Source organism: Mesoplodon bidens (genome assembly GCF_964165515.1).
Source record: "Mesoplodon bidens genome assembly, chromosome: 3".
In the NCBI taxonomy this organism is placed as follows: domain Eukaryota; kingdom Metazoa; phylum Chordata; class Mammalia; order Artiodactyla; family Ziphiidae; genus Mesoplodon; species Mesoplodon bidens.
The window spans coordinates 139,069,072-139,091,072 of NC_138178.1; the positions used below are offsets into that span (position 1 = coordinate 139,069,072).

The 22,001-nt window shown below is 37.9% G+C and overlaps 1 protein-coding gene across 1 annotated transcript in view; it reads left to right on the forward strand.

The window, feature by feature from the left end:
* Positions 1-20,701, forward strand: part of SYT16 (synaptotagmin 16) — a gene marked incomplete at its 5' end in the record, with an annotated part of 124,293 nt that extends 103,592 nt beyond the window's left edge. Inside the window, 4 exon segments of the mRNA XM_081229096.1 lie at positions 1,052-1,088; positions 1,090-1,101; positions 1,103-1,209; positions 20,257-20,701. Of these exon segments, the coding sequence (XP_081085222.1) occupies positions 1,052-1,088; positions 1,090-1,101; positions 1,103-1,209; positions 20,257-20,570 (470 nt within the window). The 3' untranslated portion in view covers positions 20,571-20,701.
* Between the last annotated feature and the right edge of the window lie 1,300 nt (positions 20,702-22,001).

Sequence of the window (22,001 nt, forward strand, 5' to 3'; positions counted from 1 at the left end):
GATTGAAGCCTTCTTCGATATCTGGATGCATCTTGATACAAAATAGGCTGGCTTCTACGTGTAGATCGTTAAAGGGGCAAAAGAATGAGGTCTTTTCAGCAACATAACATGTATGAACAATTCAAATCTGCTAATAGGTCCCAGGTCCTCAAATACATTTAAAGAGACAGAGCTCAGTCTTTGGAGCCAGGCAGTTTTGGGATCTAATTCCAGCTCTACTCATCTACCTGCTAGCTTTGCTCTGATCCTATACAATTTACCTCTCTTTTCTGAATCTCAGCAGACTCATCTGGAACAAAGGAATATTAATAGTACCTTTCTCATGGGTGATTTTGGGGTTTAAATAAAATGATTTATGTAGAACATTCAGTGCCTGACACATAGTGAGCATTCAAGAAATGTGAGTGGTTATGTGGTTGATGGTGGAGGAGGTGGAACAGGAAGATGTGGGGCAATCCAGGCCTGACTCACCAGGGCAGCTTCGGAGATCACACCTGGAAAGAGCAGCTCAAGACATACTCCCACAGCTGCTGTCCAGGGCTCAGGAAGCCAGAATAAAGATGCTGCGGCTGCTGCCACCAAATTGCCTCTCAATACCCAAGAAGCTGGAGATTGAACCTTGGAATAATGCTGCCAAAAAATCAGCTCATCTTTAATGATCTTGCTTATCAGCAAAAACAGCTTAAGAAAGGGTGGGAAGATGGTTTCTACCTCACTTCTGCCTTCTGGCTCTCATGCAACCATATCTAATTTGAGGAATCTAATTTATATCTAGAATTCTAGCTGCAAGAGAGTCTGGAAAATGCTGTTGAAATTCCAGCCTTTTGAGTACAAGAAGGTAAAATAGAAGTGGGTAGAGTGGAGCGTAATTGAGAGTGTCCACCCCAGGCAGCCAAAACTTACTGAAATAAGGACGAAGTCAGTAACAACATGATAGGCTGCAAGAGGCAATGGACTCTGGCCTCACATGTCAGCATCAGATGAAGAGCCAGCTGAGCTGGTAGAAAAAGGTCAGCTCCTACAACCAAATCTGGGCTCTCACACCTTTTAGTCTTTAACTGTGCTGCCGCCCACAATGTCTCTGTTCAATAGTATCTTGTTAGTCTGTGTTAAAGGCATTAGAGCAAGTTAGTAAGGAAAGCCCAGCACTCTGGAGAACAGAAGAGACCAGAGGCATAGGCCATATTCTGTATCGACTCTCAGAACCAGGTAAGAGCTATTTAAAATCCATATTAGGTGTTGATTATTAATTGCATGGCTAGACTCTTTTTTCCAGATACAGCTTTTTTTTTTTTTTTTTTTAAAGCTCTGGATTTACTAAAGATCTGGATTTACTGCTTTCCCTGCAGAGCCTTTTCTGATCTCTTTCCCTGTTTTCCTGAGATTTGGTGAGATCTGAAAATTTTTCAGGGAAGAACATGGTGCAGCTGCAGAGAATGATGCGGAGGTGGATCACACAATCATGGCCTATTCCAGTCCATGCTGGGAGGCTTTAATTTGCATGCTGGGTCATCCCAGGCAATACAGGGGAGAAGGACAGCATGGTGGCTAAGAAAGCATCGACTGGAGTGCGCCAATCTAAGGTCTTTGTCACTTACTAGGTGTGAGTTACTAAACTTTTTTGACTCTCAGTTTCCTCATCTGTAAAATGGGATCATAATAATATATACTTTCTAGGTAGGGATACTACATATAAAGCTGTGATGTTGAGAATGGTGCTCATGAAACTTCATGCATTTCTATGTAAAAGAAAATATGCCAAAGAGGAAACTCTTATAACAAATATTTAAAACTGAGTAGGAGAAAAGACAAGTCCTCATTTTGAAACTGATTTCATTCCAGAAGTTTAAGTCAGTTTGGCATTTACATGATTTTTCATAGAATAGTGCTACAGTTTAACTGACAAATGTAACTGACATGCTGTATCTTTGGGACCAAAGTAATAGAAGACAGTGTTGCTGTGATGCTATTAATTAAAGCAGAAACCCAATAGTGAAGACAAAAGTTTTTTGTTTACATAGAATGCTGGTACTTGAGGAAAAGCCAGTTTAATTAGGAGGGGTTGAGAAAGTAGAAGGTTCTTTTGTGGAGATTCTGAAAGGGACCTCTTGGTACTTTCAGGGGCTTGAGATGTTGACGACATTGGTCCTTCATTATGTCTCACTTCCTTACACCACTAACAGGACTTTGGCAGTCATCAGGCAAGCTTAGGATACAATTTTAGTTCCCATATGGAAGAGAATAAGAGAGAGAAAGGATGAGGGAACAATAGTTTTATGAGGTAACTGAGCAGCGTTGGAAGAAAGAGGGTGTGAAGGGGAGAGGATGCAAGCTGGAAGATGAATAGGCCTGGAGTGGGGAGTGGAGGAGGGAGACAGCGAAGTGCACTCATCTCCCTGGTGAAGGTGGAAGGAGGGCAGGCGGAGCCTCAGAGCCTTGTGTCAGAGTGCACCCCAAGGGAGCTGCCTGCCAGGGAAAAGTCACCGGTAGAAACTTGTGTGAGGGTCACAAATCCTGTGCTTGAGACCCTCAGCTCAGAGGCGGTGACCTCCTCTGCAGAAAGGGGACATCAATCCTGCCTTGCAGGCTGGCTATGATAATGTGAAGAATGGTTCTTAGGGAAGCCCAAAGGAAAAGAGGTTGAGCCTGTGGAGTGGGGACTTCTCTCTAGAATATTGAAGGTGCTAAATCTTGATGGAAAGAGACAAAGGCTGGGATTTAGAAGAGAGAATCTTTTGCATCAAAATATATCATGAACCAAAAGATAACTGTGAACTTGCCAACTTGATCCAGCTAGATGACTATTCTGGTATTTTAAACTTTTCTTTCTAAGCAAGATAGAGGAGAGGTGGACAAATAATAGATGGAGTTCCTCTTCTCTTTCAGGGTCTTAGAAGAAATAAACCAATGAGATGTAAGCTCCCCTCCTGAAATTTTTGAGGCAAATCCTTGGGGGAGAAGGCTCAGTGAAAGGCAGGTTTTGCTCCAATGGGCAGGAGCTGGTGGGAGCATTCCAAGAGATGAGTCTCTACCACACCTTGCCCCCCCCCACCCCAGAATGGTTAAAACTTAAAAGACAGATTTACTCAAGTATTGGTGAGGCTGTGGAGAATACATTCTTAGTGGTTGTGTAAAATGGAATAACAGCTTTGTGAAGAGGCTTGGTAGTTTCTTATATAGGTAAACATGCACTGAAAATCCAGCAGTTCCATTCTTAGGCATTTACCCATAAGTTAAAAAAAAAACAGGAACAAGAATGTTTGTAGCAGCTTTACTCATAGTATGGAAAAATTGCAAAGAGCCCTTATGTTCTCATGAATGAGTAAACAAATTAAGATATATTTCCATAGTGGAATACTATTCAGCAATATAAAAGGAACAAAATTAACTGAGGCATTCAACAACATGGAGGAATCTCAAAATCGCACTGAGTACCTACTGTATGATTCCATTTATATGAAGTTCTAAAACAGGCAAAACTTATTTACATATAGTGAAGAAAAACAGAAAAGGAGTGGTTGCTTCAGGATTGGTATTGGCATCAAGATGGACTGGGCATGAACATGAGGGAATATTCTGGGGTGATGGACATATTCTATATTTTGATAGGGGTGTGGGTTAAATGGATGTTTGCATTTGTTAAAACGTACTGAATTTTACTAGGCTTTGTGCATTTCACTGCATGTAAATTTTACCTTATAATAGAAAAGAGCCATAAATTATTGAACTCTAGTTAATGAAACACATGCTGAAATGTTTAGGGGTAAAGAACAATGATGGCTACAGCTGTGATGGATTGATGGATAGATAGATGCATAGATATGTGCAAAAGCAAACGCTGTTAGTTCAGGCTACCATAACAGAAATACCATAGGTTGAGTGGCTTAGACAACAGAAATTTACTTCTCACAGTTCTGGAGGCTGGGAAGTTCAAGATCAAGGTATCAGCTGATTTGGTTCCTGATTAGAACCCTCTTCCTGATTTGTAGACAGACATCTTCTTGCTGTATCTTCACATGGCAGAGACAGAAAACATCTCTCTCATGTCTCTTCTTATAAGGGCACTAATCCCATTCATGAGGGCTCCACCCTCATGACCTAATTATCTCCCAAAGATCCCACATCAAAATAGCATCACATCGGGGATTAGGGCTTCAACATATGAATTTTGGGAGGATACATACATTCAGTCCATAGCATAAATGGAGAAAAATATAACAATTGAAGAATCTAGGTGATGGGTATATGGGTATCCACTGTATAATTATTTTGAATTTTCAGCATATTTGAAAATTTGTTATAAAATAGTGTGCATGAAAATCTGGTGTGGTCTGGAATAGTTCAGCTGGGCCAGGTAGATAAAAATAAAACAAGAGTCTAGCCATTGACAGGGGCTACTGTGGTGGGCATTACATTTTTTTTTTAAATTATGATGACACCTCAAGTTCCAACCTTATTCCCTTGACTCAGTTTTGGATGGAATAGACAGGGTACCAAGCAAATGAACCTGCGGGCATCTTCTGTAGTATCCTCCATAAACCACATCCATCCTGAGACAAAGTATGTGGTTGGGCATTTCTTTATTTCTAACTTTAACCTTTTCTCTGTTCATCAGACAGATAGATAGATAGAAAGGTAGGTAGGTTTTTATACCTCCCTCCCTCCCTCCCTTTCTTCCTTCCTTCATTCCTTTCATTCTGGTGAAAATGCCCGTATTATAAAAATTTAAATATGTATATATATATATATATATTTCAAATCCTAGGTGGGCCAGGGAAGATAGAATAGGCTATTTGAAAATTACTGAAACTATTCCATAGAACCTGTTCAGAAACAATATATAAGCAAGTTAAGAAAATGAACTAATCTTAGCTCAGGTCAGGTAACAGTGTGCCAAGAACCATTCCAGGCACTTTCAGGGTAAAATCTTACTTGGTACGTGTGGTCAGTGTTGTCATTATTGCTGTTAAGATGGTACAGGCTAGTCTACAAATCCAATGGCAAGGGATAGTTTCCACATCTGTACATGGCAGATGGTCCAGGTGAAAAAGCCTCTTATTGTGCCTTCTAGATATCTGAAATCCTGATAGACTTTTTTTTTCATTTATTTCTGATCTGATCTTTATGATTTCTTTTTTATTTTTTTTAATTTTTTTTAGTTTTTAACATCTTTATTAGAGTATAATTGCTTTACAATGGTGTGTCAGTTTCTGCTTTATAACAAAGTGAATCAGTTATACATATACATATGTCCCCATATCTCTTCCCTCTTGCATCTCCCTCCCTCCCACCCTCCCTATCCCACCCCTCTAGGTGGTCACAGAGCACCGAGCTGATCTCCCTGTGCTATGTGGCTGCTTCCCACTAGCTATCTATTTTACGTTTGGTAGTATATATATGTCCATGCCACTCTCTCACTTTGTCCCAGCTTACCCTTCCCCCTCCCCGTATCCTCAAGTCCATTCTCTAGTAGGTCTGCATCTTTATTCCCATCTTGCCCCTAGGTTCTTCTGACCATTTTCTTTTCTTTTTCTTTTTTAGATTCCATATATATGTGTTAGCATATGGTATTTGTTTTTCTCTTTCTGACTTACTTCACTCTGTATGACAGTCTCTAGGTCCATCCAACTCACTACAAATAACTCAGTTTAGTTCCTTTTTATGGCTGAGTAATATTCCATTGCTGATACACATTTATAGAAGCTTTTGAAAAAGTTACCATTGAGAATTAGAAACATTTGATTATCTTTTGAATTTGGCTTCATGGGAAAGCAATTCACTAACAATTTAGCAGCTCTGTTCTGTTCTTTTCCTGGGCTTGCCACCCAGTTACTGCGTGCCCTCAACATTTGATTTAACCTCTCTGAATTTAATTTCTTTCCCTATTAAATAGGGTTAACTAGATAATATTACTGATACAAATCTGTGTTTTTTTAAAAAAAATATTAGCTGTTCTGTTGACAGGTTCTCTTTCTCCATCCTTCTACAGTGCATTACTGCACTGTGTATATATACATCCATATAATGGTCCTTGTCAAAAACTATCATTAAGATGTCCCCGCCAGTTAAAAACAAGTTCCCTAGCCTCTCGGCATGTGCGTGATTAGCCACATGTGATAATTACGTCCCAAATGATAATACTTACAGCAGCAGCACATTAACCTTGTTAGGTACTCACAATAGCAGAGACTAGAGGAAGGAAAATCAAAAAAGCAAATCAAGCTGGCTCGTGTTTAGTGTGAAGAACAAGTGGGATGCAGGGGGGTACACTCTACAGATGAAAGGCAGGGGAAAAAAGGGCTAAATGGAAATGAATAGATATAGGACATACCACCTTCTTTTAAAGCTAAGTATAGCGAGTACTTACTAATAGCCATTATGTGCTTAGAATTAAGGCCAATTCATATGAAGATTTGTATGTGGCAATAACTTATTGATTGCATATGGGATATTCCTATACTTACATCATCTCATTTAATTCTCACAACAATATCAAAGTTAGAATATCTGAAAAGCAACAGGGGAGAAAATACAGTTACCATGGTATGTGAGTTATATCTCAATAAAGCTGCTTTTAAAAAAAAAACAGCTTTCTACAGAAGAATGACAGTCAGACTAAGGACAGGCTTATTAACAGCAATGATAGAAGGCTGAGGACAAGGGGAGAATATCATCAAAGAGAAAAGAATACTCTCAACTTACTATTCTTTTCGAGTGAAGGAAGAATAAAGATCTTTTTCACACAGTTTGAAAGGGTTTATCAGTGGAAGAGCTACTAACTGATGTTATTTCAGGGAGAAAGAAGTCGAACTTAGAAGGAAGTAGTGAAGTTCAAGAAAGGAAAATGAACAACAAGAACAAAAAAATCAACATGTAGGTAAAGGTAAGCATGTATAAACTGCAGAAACAGCAATAGTAGGAAACATGCCTAATGTTGGGACTACAACAGCAACTTGGAAATGAAATTCCGGGCAGGAATAACATGAAGGATGCGAAGGGGAGATGGAAATCAAAGAATTCTAAGGTACTTATGTTGCTTAAAAAGAGGGTAGAGGTATTGATTCATTTTAGACATTAAGTCAAGTGTACATGTTAAAAATTTCCAACTTTCAAACCAGTAAGGAGGCTAAATTAGAGTAAAGAAAATTCAGTTAATCCAATAGAAAGCAGAAAGAGATATTTAAAAGCCTAGAAAATGCAGAATAGATAGCACAAACCAAAACAATAAAAATAAATCAAAATACATCAGTGATCATAATAAATGTAAAGGGACTAAGACTGCTATGTAAAAGGTAGATATAACATTAGATTAATATTTATCTTCCTCCCAATCGCTCCCTGTCCCCCTCCTCACATCCTCTCACATACACTGCAGTTTATATTGGGCCCACGTAGCCTCACAATGTATAAGAAAAAGAAATACTAATTACCAACAAATTGGGCTTAGTTCAGGAATGCAAGAATGACTTAATATTAGGAAAATCTGGTGCAGTTCACATACCAATTGATTTATGAGAAAACCTGATCATGTCAATACTTGCAAAAGAAGCTCTTGATAAAATGCACTATCCATTGTTGATAAAAATAACTCAAAGCAGAGGAGTAATAGAAGGTGTATTCATATAGGCTAGGCTATGATGCAATGACAAATTCTGCAAAGTTCGTGGCTTAACAGCAAAGGTTTATTTTTCCCTTGCATCACAGTCCAAAGTAAAGCAGGTGCCTCTCCTCTAAGCTGTGACTAAGGCATACAGGTTCTTTCCATTTAATGAGGTGATAATATTATATTCAAAATGTGACCTGCTTTGTTGTCATGGAAGGGGAAGAGACGGGGGAGTGGTTGCCTATAGCTGTGATTGAAGGTGATATTTACCACTTCTCATATTCTATTATTCAGACCTCAGTCACATGGCTCAGTCAACTAAAATCTGGTGTGAAGCCTATATCCTTAATTTGATACTTAACCTGAGTCATTATCACATTATTCCCCTAAGAAGGTTTACTGGGCCTTTGCTGTTTGAAACCTTTTAAAATCCGTCTCTTACTGTTTGGAGGTCTGGAAGCAAGGAACTTTTCCAACCACAGAAAGGTCTGAATTTCAGGATTCTCTTTTTCCTTGCACATTGGTCAGTTCTTTCCCAAGCTTACTTTTCACCCTCACCCCCCAAATAAAGCCAGTAGTACGAATACACACTTCTAACATTCTGTTTTTCAGTCTGTTTCCTTAGTTCTATAAACATGAGGCATATGTTCTTCCTTCCAAGTTATAGCAGATGGTGGTTTTACTATCACATAATATGGATTATGGATCTCCATTGTTCTAGCCTCTGATGTTAGTTTCTTCATCACCTGGCACCCAACTTCTAGGCCAGTGGTCATTCTTGTGTTTTTATTTTGGTAGCATTCCAGTTCAGATTACCAGTTACTATATCAGTCAGATTTTGTCAGGAAAATACAGAATAGGTATTTTGAGTCAGAAGTTGTTTCTTACAGGTTTTAAGCATGGGAAGGCTTGTGATAAAGGTCAAGAAAGCTCTCCAGGAAATCCAGAAGTATACGCATCACAGGAGAGATGCCAGTATGATCTGAGCTGTGTACATATGAAAGGGATGATTCTCATAAGGATGTTTGAACACCATGGGTGAAAACCCTAATTTGCCATCTGCTTGCTAATGCCTGTACACATGCCTGCAACTGGGACTAGAGGGCTGTGGCACCCCTTTCCTTCTACTTTCCAGTCTCATACAAGTCGCTTTCATTAGTGGACTCTAACTGAGATCTTACTGCAAGAGATTCAGGGGAATGTAATTTTATGTTTCGTAAGGGAAAGAGCTTAGAAAGGTAGAAATGGTATTAAATATCAACAACTAGTTTATGTTACAGAAGGGAACTTGCTTAACCTTGATAGTGGGTGTTTTAAGAAAATAGACACTAGCCATCATTCTTAATCCTGAAATGCCCTTAAAGTCAAGAACAAAGTATGGGTTCCCACTGGCATCACTCTCACTCAACATTAGACTGGAAACTCAAGGCAATTCAGTAGAATAAGAAAAAGAAATAAAAATTTAAAGCTTGAGAGGAGGAAACAAAACTGCCATTATTTGTAGAAAATATGATTGTCTACATTAAAAATACAAGAAAACCTACAAATTTAAAGTAATAACTTTTTTAAGATACAAACTTGTTTTCTAATACATCAAGGACAGTTAGAAAGTGGAGTTTTAACATGTGGATATTTTAAAAAGTAACAGTACCTATGGTACCAAAGAATAACATTAATAAAAGATGAGTAAAAAAATTATTTTAAAAATCACAACACTATTTGAAAGACACAAAAGAGAACTAAATAGATAAACCATGTTCATTGTTTAGAATAATCTATATTGTGAAAATAACAGCTTTCACCAGATTAATCTATATACCCAGTACGATCCCAATCAAAATCCCCACAGATTTTTTTTTGGTGTATTTTTCTTTTTAAAAAAAGAGCTTGACAAAGTGATTCTCAAATTCATATGCAAGAGCCAATTAAATGAAGCAAGAGCTTAAAATAACTAAAATAGCTTTTAAAAAGATGAAGAAGGATTCTACTGAGCAGATCAAAATGTATTCTAAAATGATAATAAATATTATCAAGTTAGGGGAAGGACACTAAAGCTGGACACGATATCTGATCAACATTATATTACAAATCAGCTGGGAGATAATGGGCTATTAAATGAATAATGCTTCCCATATAGGAAAAAATAATTAGATCCCTACTTTATACTACACACAAAGATCAGTTTAAAGTGGATTAAAGATCAGATTTGGAAAACAACTCTTTAAGACTCATAGGAGAAATGTGGAAGACTGTTGGGTTTGGGTAGGATTTCTTAAACAATTTTTTAAAATATGTCAACTGAAAAAGAAAACATTGATAAATCTGACTCCACAAAAATTTAAAGCATTTATACTACAGAAGTTACTACACAGAGGAAAAGGATAAGTTACAGGCAGGGAGAAGATATTAGCAATAAAAATAACAAGATTTTGTCTCTAGAATTTGTAAAGAGCCAGTAATCTACTCCTAGGTATGTATTAGAGAAATTCTCAAATATTGGTACAACGTAAAATATAGAAAAATGTTCACTGAAATCTTTTCACTTCTTGGTTATTATAAGCAATTAAATGTCCATTAATTAAGATTATGAATAAATAAATTGTGGTTTATTAATATACTGGAACACTATATGGCACTTGAATCACAGGTGTATATATAATATAGGTAATATAAAAAATTTAATGCTGAATGCAAAAAAGGCAAGTTTTGGGAGGACATACAGTAAAACGTTAAATACTTTTTAAATGTGCAGAATACTGTTAAGTATATTTTGGATATCTTTATTTACAGCTATTTATATAGTGAAAGGCTAAAAACATACATGAAGATTATGAGCTGCAAATCCAGGAGAGGAATTACCTTTAGTGATAGAGGAAACCAAAAAAGATCTAGGAGGGATACTCAAGGATCTTCAATTATAACACTTTATTTCCTAAAAATCAAACAAAAAGCAAAAAGGTCCATAATAAATAAGACAAATGCTAAATATCACAAGTCTGCATACTTGGGTATATGTACTATTATTCTCTTACGTATATTGAAAATATTTTATAATTATGAATACATTAGAAGCTAAGGGGAGGTTAAATGACCAAATTCTTTCCCTTACCCAGAGAATCATGGTGCCTCACTCCCACCCCCTCCCTGAGGCTGAGTCTATTACAATTGGTAGACCGTCATGCTGCCCGCTGGCAGGTGTCTTGTATGAGCTATTTAACTAACTATTGTGGTTAGTTAAGTAGTTAGGTATTATATTGTTTCTTTGGAAAAATGACTTCTGAGTCCCAAATGACATAATTTTGTGCCATGATATATTGGAGATATTTTACTGTCATAATTTTTTTGGTGCATGTGGTATCTTCCTTTATGGAGAAAGAGACAAGTGACGCATAGAGCATTTGGCAGGCTGGGTCAGAAGAACAGCATCCAGGACGATCTAGGGGTTGTGACCCATTCAGCCTGTTGATGATGGTTTTGACACCAAGAGGCATCTGAATCATCAGCAGAAGATAAAATACTGCTCAGTGGGAGGAGGAACCAAGATGGTGGAGTAGAAGGATGTGCTCTCACTCCCTCTTGCGAGAACACCAGAATCACAACTAGCTGCTAGACAATCATTGACAGGAAGACACTGGAAGTCATGGAAAAAGATATCCCACATCCAAAGACAAAGGAGAAGCCACAGTGAGACGGCAGGAGGGGTGTAATCACAGTGAAATCAAATCACATAACTGGTGGGTGGGTGACTCACAGACTGGAGAACATTTATACCACAGAAGTACACCCACTGGAGTGAGGGTTCTGAGCCCCACATCAGACTTCCCAACCTGGGGGTCTGGCAACAGGAGGAGGAATTCCTAGAGAATCAAGACTTTGAAGGCTAGTGGGAATTGATTGCAGGACTTCGACCAGACTGGGAGAAACAGAGACTCCACTCTTTGAGGGCACACACAAAGTAGTGTGTATATAGGGACCCAGGGGAAGGAGCAGTGACCCAAGGGGAGACTGAACCAGACCTACCTGCTAGTGTTGGAGGGTCTCCTGCAGAGGCCAGAGAGTGGGCTGTGGCTCACCGTGGGGACAAGGACACTGGCAGCAGAAGTTCTGGGAAGTACTCCTTGGCGTGAGCCCTCTTAGAGTTTGTCATTAGCCCCACCAAAGAGCCCAGGTAGGCTCCAGTGTTGGGTTGCCTCAGGCTAAACAACCAACAAGGAGGGAACCCAGTCCCACCCATGAACAGTCAAGTGGATTAGAGTTTTACTGAGCTCTGCCCACCAGAGAAACAGCTCTACCCACCAACAGTCCCTCCCATCAAGCCTCTTAGATAGCCTCATCCACCAGAGGGCAGACAGCAGAAGCAAGAAGAACTACAATCCTGCAGCCTGTGGAAGAAAAACCACATTCACAGAAAGATAAACAAGGTGAAAAGGCAGAGGGCTATGTACCAGATGGAGGAACAAGATAAAACCCCAGAAAAACAACTAAATGAAGTGGAGATAGGCAACCTTCCAGAAAAAGAATTCAGAATGATGATAGTGGAGATGATCCAGGACCTCGGAAAAAGAATGGAGGCAAAGATCGAGAAGATGCAAGAAATGTTTAACAAAGCCCTAGAAGAATTAAAGAACAAACAAACAGAGATGAACAATACAATAACTGAAATGAAAACTACACCAGAAGGAATCAATAGCAGAATAACTGAGGCAGAAGAACAGATAAGTGCCCTGGAAGACAGATGGTGGAATTCACTGCCGCAGAACAGAATAAAGAAAAAAGAATGAAAAGAAATGAGCACAGCCTAAGAGACCTCTGGGACAACATTAAATGCAACAACATTTGCATTATAGGGGTCCCAGAAGGAGAAGAGAGAGAAAAAGGACCAGAGAAAATATTTGAAGAGATTGTAGTCAAAAACTTTCCAAACATGGAAAAAGAAATAGCCACCCAAGTCCAGGAAGCGCAGAGAGTCCCATACAAGATAAACCCGAGGAGAAACATGCCGAGACACACAGTAATCAAATTGGCAAAAATTAAAGACAAAGAAAATTACTGAAAGCAGCAAGGAAAAAAATGACAGGTAACATACAAGGGAACTCCCATAAGGTTAACAGCTCATTTCTCAGCAGAAACTCTATAAGCCAGAAAGGAGTGTCATGATATACTTAAAGTGATGAAACGGAAGAACCTACAACCAAGATTACTCTACCCAGCAAGGATCTCATTCAGATTCGACGATGGAGAAATCAAAAGCTTTATAGACAAACAAAAGCTAAGAGAATTCATCACCACCAAACCAGCTCTACAACAAATGCTAAAGGAACTTCTCTAAGTGGGAAACACAAGAGAAGAAAAGGACCTACAAAAAAAAAAAACCCAAAACAATTAAGAAAATGGTCATAGGAACATACATATCGATGATTACCTTAAACGTGAATGGATTAAATGCTCTAACCAAAAGTCACAGACGTGCTGAATGGATACAAAAACACGACCCATCTATATGCTGTCTACAAGAGACCCACTTCAGACCTAGGGACACATACAGACTGAAAGTGAGGGAATGGAAAAAGATATTCCATGCAAATGGAAATCAAAAGAAAGCTGGAGTAGCAATACTCATATCAGGTAAAATAGACTTTAAAGAATGTTACAAGAGACAAGGAAGGACACTACATAATGATCAAGGGATCAATCCAAGAAGAAGATATAACAATTATAAATATATATGTGCCCAACATAGGAGCACCTCAATACATAAGGCAACTGCTAAAAGCTATAAAAGAGGAAATCGACAGTAATACAATAATAGTGGGAGACTTTAACACCTCACTTACACCAATGGACAGATCATCCAAAATGAAAATAGATAAGGAAACAGAAGCTTCAGATGACACAATAGACCAGATAGATTTAATTGATATTTATAGGACATTCCATCCAAAAACAGCAGATTACTCTTTCTTCTCAGGTGTGCACAGAACACTCTCCAGGATAGATGACATCCTGGGTCACAAATCAAGCCTCAGTAAATTTAAGAAAATTGAAATCATATCAAGCATCTTTTCTGACCAAAACACTATGAGATTAGAAATGAATTACAGGGGAAATAAACGTAAAAACACAAACACATGGAGGCTAAACAATACGTTACTAAATAACCAAGAGATCACTGAAGAAATCAAAGAGGAAATCAAAAAATACCTACAGACAAATGACAATGAAAACACGATGATCCAAAACCTATGGGATGCAGCAAAAGCAGTTCTAAGAGGGATGTTTATAGCTATACAAGCCTACCTCAAGAAACAAGAAAAATTTCAAGTAAACAATCTAACCTTACACCTAAAGGAACTAGAGAAAGAAGAACAAACAAAATCCAAAATTAGCAGAAGGAAAGACATCATAAAGATCAGAGCAGAAATAAATGAAATAGAAACAAAACAATAGCAAAGATCAATAAAACTGAAAGTTGGTTCTTTGAGAAGATCAATAAAATTGATAAACCATTAGCCAGACTGATCAAGAAAAAGAGGGAGAGGACTCATATCCATAAAATTAGAAATGTAAGAGGAGAAGTTACAACAGATACCGCAGAAATAAAAAGCACCCTAAGAGACTACTACAAGCAACTCTATGCCAAATAAATGGACAACCTGGAAGAAATGGACGAATTCTTAGAAAGGTATAACCTTCTAAGACTGAACCAGGAAGAAACAAAATATGAACAGACCAATCACAAGTAATGAAATTGAAACTCTGAATAAAAATCTTCCAACAACAAAAGACCAGGACCGGATGGCTTCACAGGTGAATTCTGTCAAATATTTAGAGAAGAGCTAACACCCATCCTTCTCAAACTCTTCCATAAAATTGCAGGGGAAGGAACACTCCCAAACTCATTCTATGAGGCCACCATCACCCTAATACTAAGACCAGACAAAGATACTACAAAAAAAGAAAATTACAGACCAATATCACTGATGAATATAGATGCAAAAATCCTCAACAAAATACTAGCAAACAGAATCCAACAACACATTAAAAGGATCATACACCACAATCAAGTGGGATTTATCCCAGGGCTGCAAGAATTCTTCAATATATGTAAATCAATCAATGTGATACACCATATTAACAAATTGAAGAATAAAAACCATATGATCATCTCAGTAGATGCAGAAAAAGCTTTGGACAAAATTCAACACCCATTCTTGATAAAAACTCTCCAGAAAGTGGGCATAGAGGAAACCTACCTCAATATAATAAAGGCCATATACAACAAACCCACAGAAAACATCATTCTCAACAGTGAAAAACTGAAAGCCTTTCCTGTAAGGTCAGGAACAAGACAAGGATGTCCGGTCTCACCACTATTATTCAACATAGTTTTGGAAGTCCTAGCCACGGCAATCAGAGAAGAAAAAGCAATGAAAGGAATACAAATTGGAAAAGAAGAAGTAAAACTGTCACTGTTTGCAGATGACATGATACTATACATAGACAATCCTAAAAATGCCACCAGAGAATTACTAGAGCTAATCAATGAATTTGGTAAAGTTGCAGGATACAAAATTAATGCACGGAAATCTCCTGCATTCCTATACATTAATGATGAAAAATCTGAAACAGAAATTATGGAAACACTCCCATTTACCATTGGAACAAAAAGAATAAAATACCTAGGAATAAACCTACCTAGGGAGACAAAAGACCTGTATGCAGAAAACTATAAGACACTGATGAAAGAAATGAAAGATGATACCAACAGATGGAGAGATATACCATGTTCTTGGATAGGAAGAATCAATATTGTGAAAATGACTATACTACCCAAAACAATCTACAGATTCAATGCAATCCCTATCAAATTACCAATGGCATTTTTTATGGAACTAGAACAAAAAGTCTTAAAATTTGTATGGAGACACAAAAGACCCCGAATAGCCAAAGCAGTCTTGAGGGAAAAAAACGGAGCTGGAGGAATCAGACTCCCTGACTTCAGACTATACTACAAAGCTACAGTCATCAAGACAATATGGTACTGGCACAAAAACAGAATCATAGATCAGTGGAACCAGATAGGAAGCCCAGAGATAAACCCACACACCTATGGTCCACTAATCTATGACAAAAGAGGCAGAGATATACAATGGAGAAAAGACAGTCTCTTCAATAAGTGGTGCTTGGAAAACTGGACAGCTACATGTAAAAGAATGAAATTAGAACACTCCCTAACACCATACACAAAAATAAACTCAAACTGGATTAGCGACCTAAATGTAAGACTGGACACTATAAAACTCTTAGAGGAAAACATAGGTAGAACACTGTTTGACATAAATCACCGGAAGATCTTTTATGACCCACCTCCTAGAGTAATGGAAATAACAACAAAAATAAACAAATGGGACCTAATGAAACTTCAAAGCTTTTGCACAGCAAAGGAAACCATAAACAAGATGAAAAGACAAGCCTCAGAATGGGAGAAAATATTTGCAAATGAATCAATGGACAAAGGATTAATCTCCAAAATATATAAACAGCTCATGCAGCTCAATATTAAAAAAACAAACAACCCAATCCAAAGATGGGCCAAAGACCTAAATAGACATTTCTCCAAAGAAGACATACAGATAGCCATGAAGCACATGAAGAGCTGCTCAACATCACTAATTACTAGAGAAATGCAAATCAAAACTACAATGAGGTATCACCTCACACCAGTTAGAATGGGCTTCATCAGAAAATCTATAAACAACAAATGCTGGAGAGGGTGTGGAGGAAAGGGAACCTTCTTGCACTGTTGGTGGGAATATAAATTGATACAGCCACTCTGGAGAACTGTATGGAGGTTCCTTAAAAAACTAAAAATAGAATTACCATATGATCCAGCAATCCCACTACTGGGCATATACCCAGAGAAAACCATAATTCAAAAAGACACATGCACCCCAATGTTCATTGCAGCACTGTTTACAATAGCCAGGTCATGGAAGCAACCTAAATGCCCATTGACAGGTGAATGGATAAAAAAGTTGTGGTACATATATACAATGAAATATTACTCAGCCATAAAAAGGAACGAAATTGAGACATGGATGGATGTAGAGACTGTCATACAGAGTGAAATAAGTCAGAAAGAGAAAAACAAATATCGTATATTAACGCATATATGTGCAACATAGAAAACTGGTACAGATGAACCAGTTTGCAGGGCAGAAGTTGAGACACAGATGTAGAGAACAAGCGTATGAACACCAAGGGGGTAAAACTGCGGTGGGGTGTGGATGATGGTGTGATGGATTGGGCGATTGGGATTGACATGTATACACTGATGTGTATAAAATTGGTGACTAATAAGAACCTGAAGTATAAAAAAAAACCATACAAAAAACACAACTAATACTAAACTTTCTTTGGGTTATTTATATGGAAAATGTTAATATAAATTTTTCAGATATTACATGAAATTTCTGAATATCTTATATGTGCTGGTGTAATGTTATAAGTCATAATTCTAGTTAATACTTTAAAATGTATATCTCAGAAATAACTAAATTTCCTTGTCAATTGCATTATTATGAACTTTCATCAAATCTTTAACCGTGGTCATTTTTAAGTCTTTTGTCATTAACAGACAGTTCTGGGTGTACTCTAATGCTTTTGCAAAAATGTTCCTATAAAAGGGTTTCATCTTCAAGGAATTCATGGAGAAGACTCTGACAAGTACAGGTTTTTGGTAACTGACTATACTGGTGAACTGAATCAATAAGCATTTTCAGAACTCTAATGGAAAACTGATGAATTCATAAAAGTGCTAACAAAAGATCAAGATGAAAAATAAATTAATTACATGGGACTGAATGAACTGATGAGGATGATTATAATTTTTGTGACTTTCTGTTTTAATTAAAAAAAATGCTGCTCGGTGGTGCTCTGAAGCAAGTATTATCAATTCCAAAGAATTAAAACAGAGCTCACTTAAGTTGCATATTTACTTGATTCTTTCTCTTCCATTCTGACTGGTGCTCATCAGATTAAGTCATTGAACCCCAAAAGACCCCAGCCTTACTCCTCATTATTCCTCACAAGTAGAATTTTCTGGGCACAGCCCTGGGTCACTAAGAAGTAAGCACATTATTACAGCCAATAAAAGGTTCCCTTTTGAGCTGGAATGATCAGCAACATTTCTCTTCTTCTGGTCAGGTGTCCTCAGACTGGATTGTTTATAAAATTATTATTTCCCCCTTTTGTCGTACACATACAATTCAGCTTCATTGATGGTGGTTTGGGAGTAAGTAGCCTTTCTCATAATTAGAAAATGATCTTCTGACAGGATAAAGCTGGAAATTGCTCTCTTTGTGAAATGAGCAGATCTTTGTCTGCGAGATTGATTCAATTTTCACTGCTGTAACTGGTAGCAGAATTGCCAGACCAGTTTGATGACTGGATTGAACTTTTCCTACAGGAATTGTGTAGCTGTCCAGCTGCGGAAACACAAGTTCACTCCCCCATTGTTGGTTTTCTGACAGCTTTTTCCATAGAGTAGTTTGAAGAGTGGAGAGCCCTGTTTTTGAGACAGATAAGTGTTTTTCACACCTGAAGTGTAATTTCACACCTTGTATTTCTCAGCAGATAACTGCATAAAATAACATATCAAACCGGAATAGAAAAAGATCAACAAAGAAAACTGTAGGTTGTAATTTGTTTCCTATCTTACAATGCTCTTGTAGAGAACAGTAAATTACAGAGCTCTGAGTTTACACTTTAAAAAGTTTCATTGGTTGTTAGGTGGGAAAGTGAGCAGTAAACACTAATCAGCATTTAGCCTGCATTGAACAGAATGTACAGAATGATAAAATTCGGGAAACACAGGAACCTGTAGATTTTTTTTAAAGGATAGGACACATAAATTAGTGGTAAAAACTGTAGTTAAGTGTAAGTCAAGAAATTGATAAATGATTTTAATAAAAATAGAATTTTCTTAGGATCTAATTTTCTTTGTAATTATCCATTCAGGAATTTTAGTAAAAGTAATAGACTATGTTAGTACTTACTTTCTATAAATGACTAAACCTATGATGCTAGTCACCATCTCATGGCATTCTAGTGCAGGGGTTATAAAATGGGGGGTTTAGCTCCATTTTGCAAGTTTGAAAACTTAAGTCCAAAAGAAAAAGTCGAGTCTCCTGGCTGGTCATTACAAAATATTACAAATATTTTTACAATATTCATTACAAAATATTTAATATTTACTGAGTGTCTACCACATGTTAGGCATTACCCCAGGCATGGGGGTACAGTGGTAAACAGGGCAGTCTCTCTTTCTCCCATCAGGGAACTGACAGTTTTGCAGGCAATGGAAATACTGGGTAATAAGTTCTGAGAGAGGCTAAAACTAGATTTTGATGGAGCCCACAGATGGTCAGCATGGGGGCAAGTGGTCAGCAAAGATTCCAGGATAAAGTGACATCCAAACTAAACTAATGAATAGGAGTCATGTGAAGGTAGATATCATTTGGGATATCAGGGCATGTAGAGCTTATGCAGAAGTGAAAGGGAAAGACAGCAGAGCGGGTTGGAAGGATAAAGTGTTCCGTGTAGTGGGGATGCAGTGTATAAAGGCAACGGTGGTGCATAATGAAACTGGAAGATAAAAGTGTCAGGGTATGTGGTCTATACCGAGAAATTTGGCTTTTATCCTGAGCCTAGTGGGATGTATTGAAGGTTTAGTCTTTGTTTACTAGGGAGAGTGACACAACCAGATCTGCATTTTACAAAGACCCCTCTGACAATCCAGTGACTGGAGATCAGTGAAGAAACATGCAGTCATGCAAGTGGGAAATGCTGGTGACCTGAGCTGATGGTGTACACTGAGAGTTCAGTGGCATTGGGATGCAAGGAAGTGGATGGATTTGGGAGCAACTGAGGAGGTGGAATCAACAGAACTTGGTGGTTGATTGACTGGACTAGGGGTAAGGAAGCCAGTCTAGTAAACAATGCCATCCTGAGTTCTGACTTGGGTACTTGAGCAGATGATGCTACCATTCACAGGGCTGGAGAATACTAAAACAGCAAGTTTTTAGGAGTTGGAGACATGATGAGTGGGAGATGGGATTTCCACAAGAAGAAGTATGGTATTCAGTTGGATCTTGAGCTTGGGAGGGACGCCTAGGCCAGAGATACAGATCTGGTAGTTGTCACTGAGTGGATAACATGGTCCAAAGAATATGTAGAGCATGAGAAGAGAAGAGACTCTTTAGGCATAAACAGCCCTTTGACAATGAAAAGAATGACACATAGAGCAAAACGTATATTTATAGTTACATAAATAAAGCATGGATGAAGAACTGTGCATGTCCACAAATAACATTGCACACGTGCCTATGCATGTACATACCCTTGCACATACAGAGCTTCTAATGAACATCAGCAAGGTGCCCCATGGTGGACCGCATGAAACATTAAGGATAAAGGTAATAATCCCTTTCCTGAAGAGCTCATGTAAGATGTGTTAGTCCTACAGAAAGTTCCGGGCCTAAAGATGCTACTCAGTATGTTAAAAAGGAAAAATGTACAGCCCGTGTAGATATTGCAATTAAACTAGCAAACCGGAAGGCACTGATGTTTTCTCATTTCCATTGTTTCCTCAGATACATATGGAAAGCTCTTTCTTCTCAGTTCTGTGGGTCAAGAGATGTCCCGCTGCAAGACATCCATCCGACGCGGTCAGCCCAATCCTGTCTATAAGGAGACCTTTGTTTTCCAGGTGGCCCTCTTTCAGCTCTCTGATGTTACGTTGATGATTTCTGTGTATAACAGGCGTACCATGAAGCGTAAAGAGATGATTGGTTGGATTGCTCTGGGTCAAAACAGTAGTGGAGAGGAGGAGCACGACCATTGGGAGGAAATGAAGGAGACCAAAGGGCAGCAGGTCTGCAGGTGGCACACTTTACTCGAATCCTAGGTTTGCCGAGAGGTGTTTGTGGGCTGTACCTACCCTGGTGACCCGTGTTTTGAGTACTGATACCAACTCAGTGCTTGCTGGCAGGCTTTTTTTAAAGACAGGCTTTAAGTAGGGATTGGATTCTACTAGAGCCTAGGACATTCTGGGGGTGGAGGGATCTTTGGGTTTCTCAAAGGTATGATTTGGATTTAAATACTGTAATTTTTTTAAAAGCCCATATGCACTGTCGAGTATACTTTATTGGAAATGTTATTGTAGTTGAGATGAATGATGTTGAGTTAATTTCTGTTAATAGGTTATTAAATTTTGGTTCAGGCTATGGAATGAAGCTTCTCTGGCTGTCTCTGCTCCCTCAGATTGCAAGGGAGATGTTAAAAGTTACTGTTTGTAAACACTTGTGTGTAGGAATCAGAATTTTCTTAGTATGGGGCAAAATACTCCAAAATACAGAAATGAACCTGACACCGAGTCTCATAGAAGAATGTAACTGTCATCCATAGTCCCCTATTTCATGTTTTTCTCTTTATAAAAAAAAAACCCTTCATTTATTTGCCTAACAAATAAATGTTAAAAACTTACACTTATAAAGCAAATTTGTATGAGTTAAGTACCTCTTTGTTTATCTCACTTATATATTGTGGTTTTCTATGAGATTTGGTTAGGTGACCCATTTTGAAACTAAAAAAGAATTTGGAAACTACTGTTGTAAGACAACTTGTCTCCTTTTGAGTATGTAAGATTTCAAAATTAAAACTTTCAAGGTTTTTATGCTGTTTTTCTCACCTAATAAATTCTTACAGAATGAGAAGAAAACCGGAAAACCTATTAAGTCATGGAGGTATTGATTTTTCTGAATCTAGTGTTCTCTTTCTAGATTATGCTTTTTCTATATTCAGTACAATATACTCACTCATACATATATTTTGATTCTGTGTTTGCATGTAAACCATACTTTTTTAATGCCATATTTTCCATCATCAGAGCATAGTAAATTGTATACAATGGATCTTTAATAAATGTTGATTTGATTGACTCTTAGAAATGAACATGCTATAACACCTGTGAATGAAGAATATTTTCAGTTTGTAAGCAATGACCCTAATTCTTCTTTGAGCACTTGAAGTGCCTATAATTGTCATTTTTTCGTGGTATTTGCAGCAACATATATTAGTCACTACTTGCATTTTGGGCACGTGCCATTTAGAACACTGATCATGTATGGTTATGAGCATGAAATTTTACTTCTGACTGACTTTTACATTTTTGTGCGGTGCATGTTTATTTTCTTAGATCTGAGCCCTTAATTTCAATTACTTTAAATTGACAGTAATAAGAAAAGGGAAGGAATGTGTGTACATGTAACACTGAGCCCCATGTGCAGCTCTTCTGAGCAATTGCTGTCACTTATTTTTAGCTTTTATGTTTCATTGT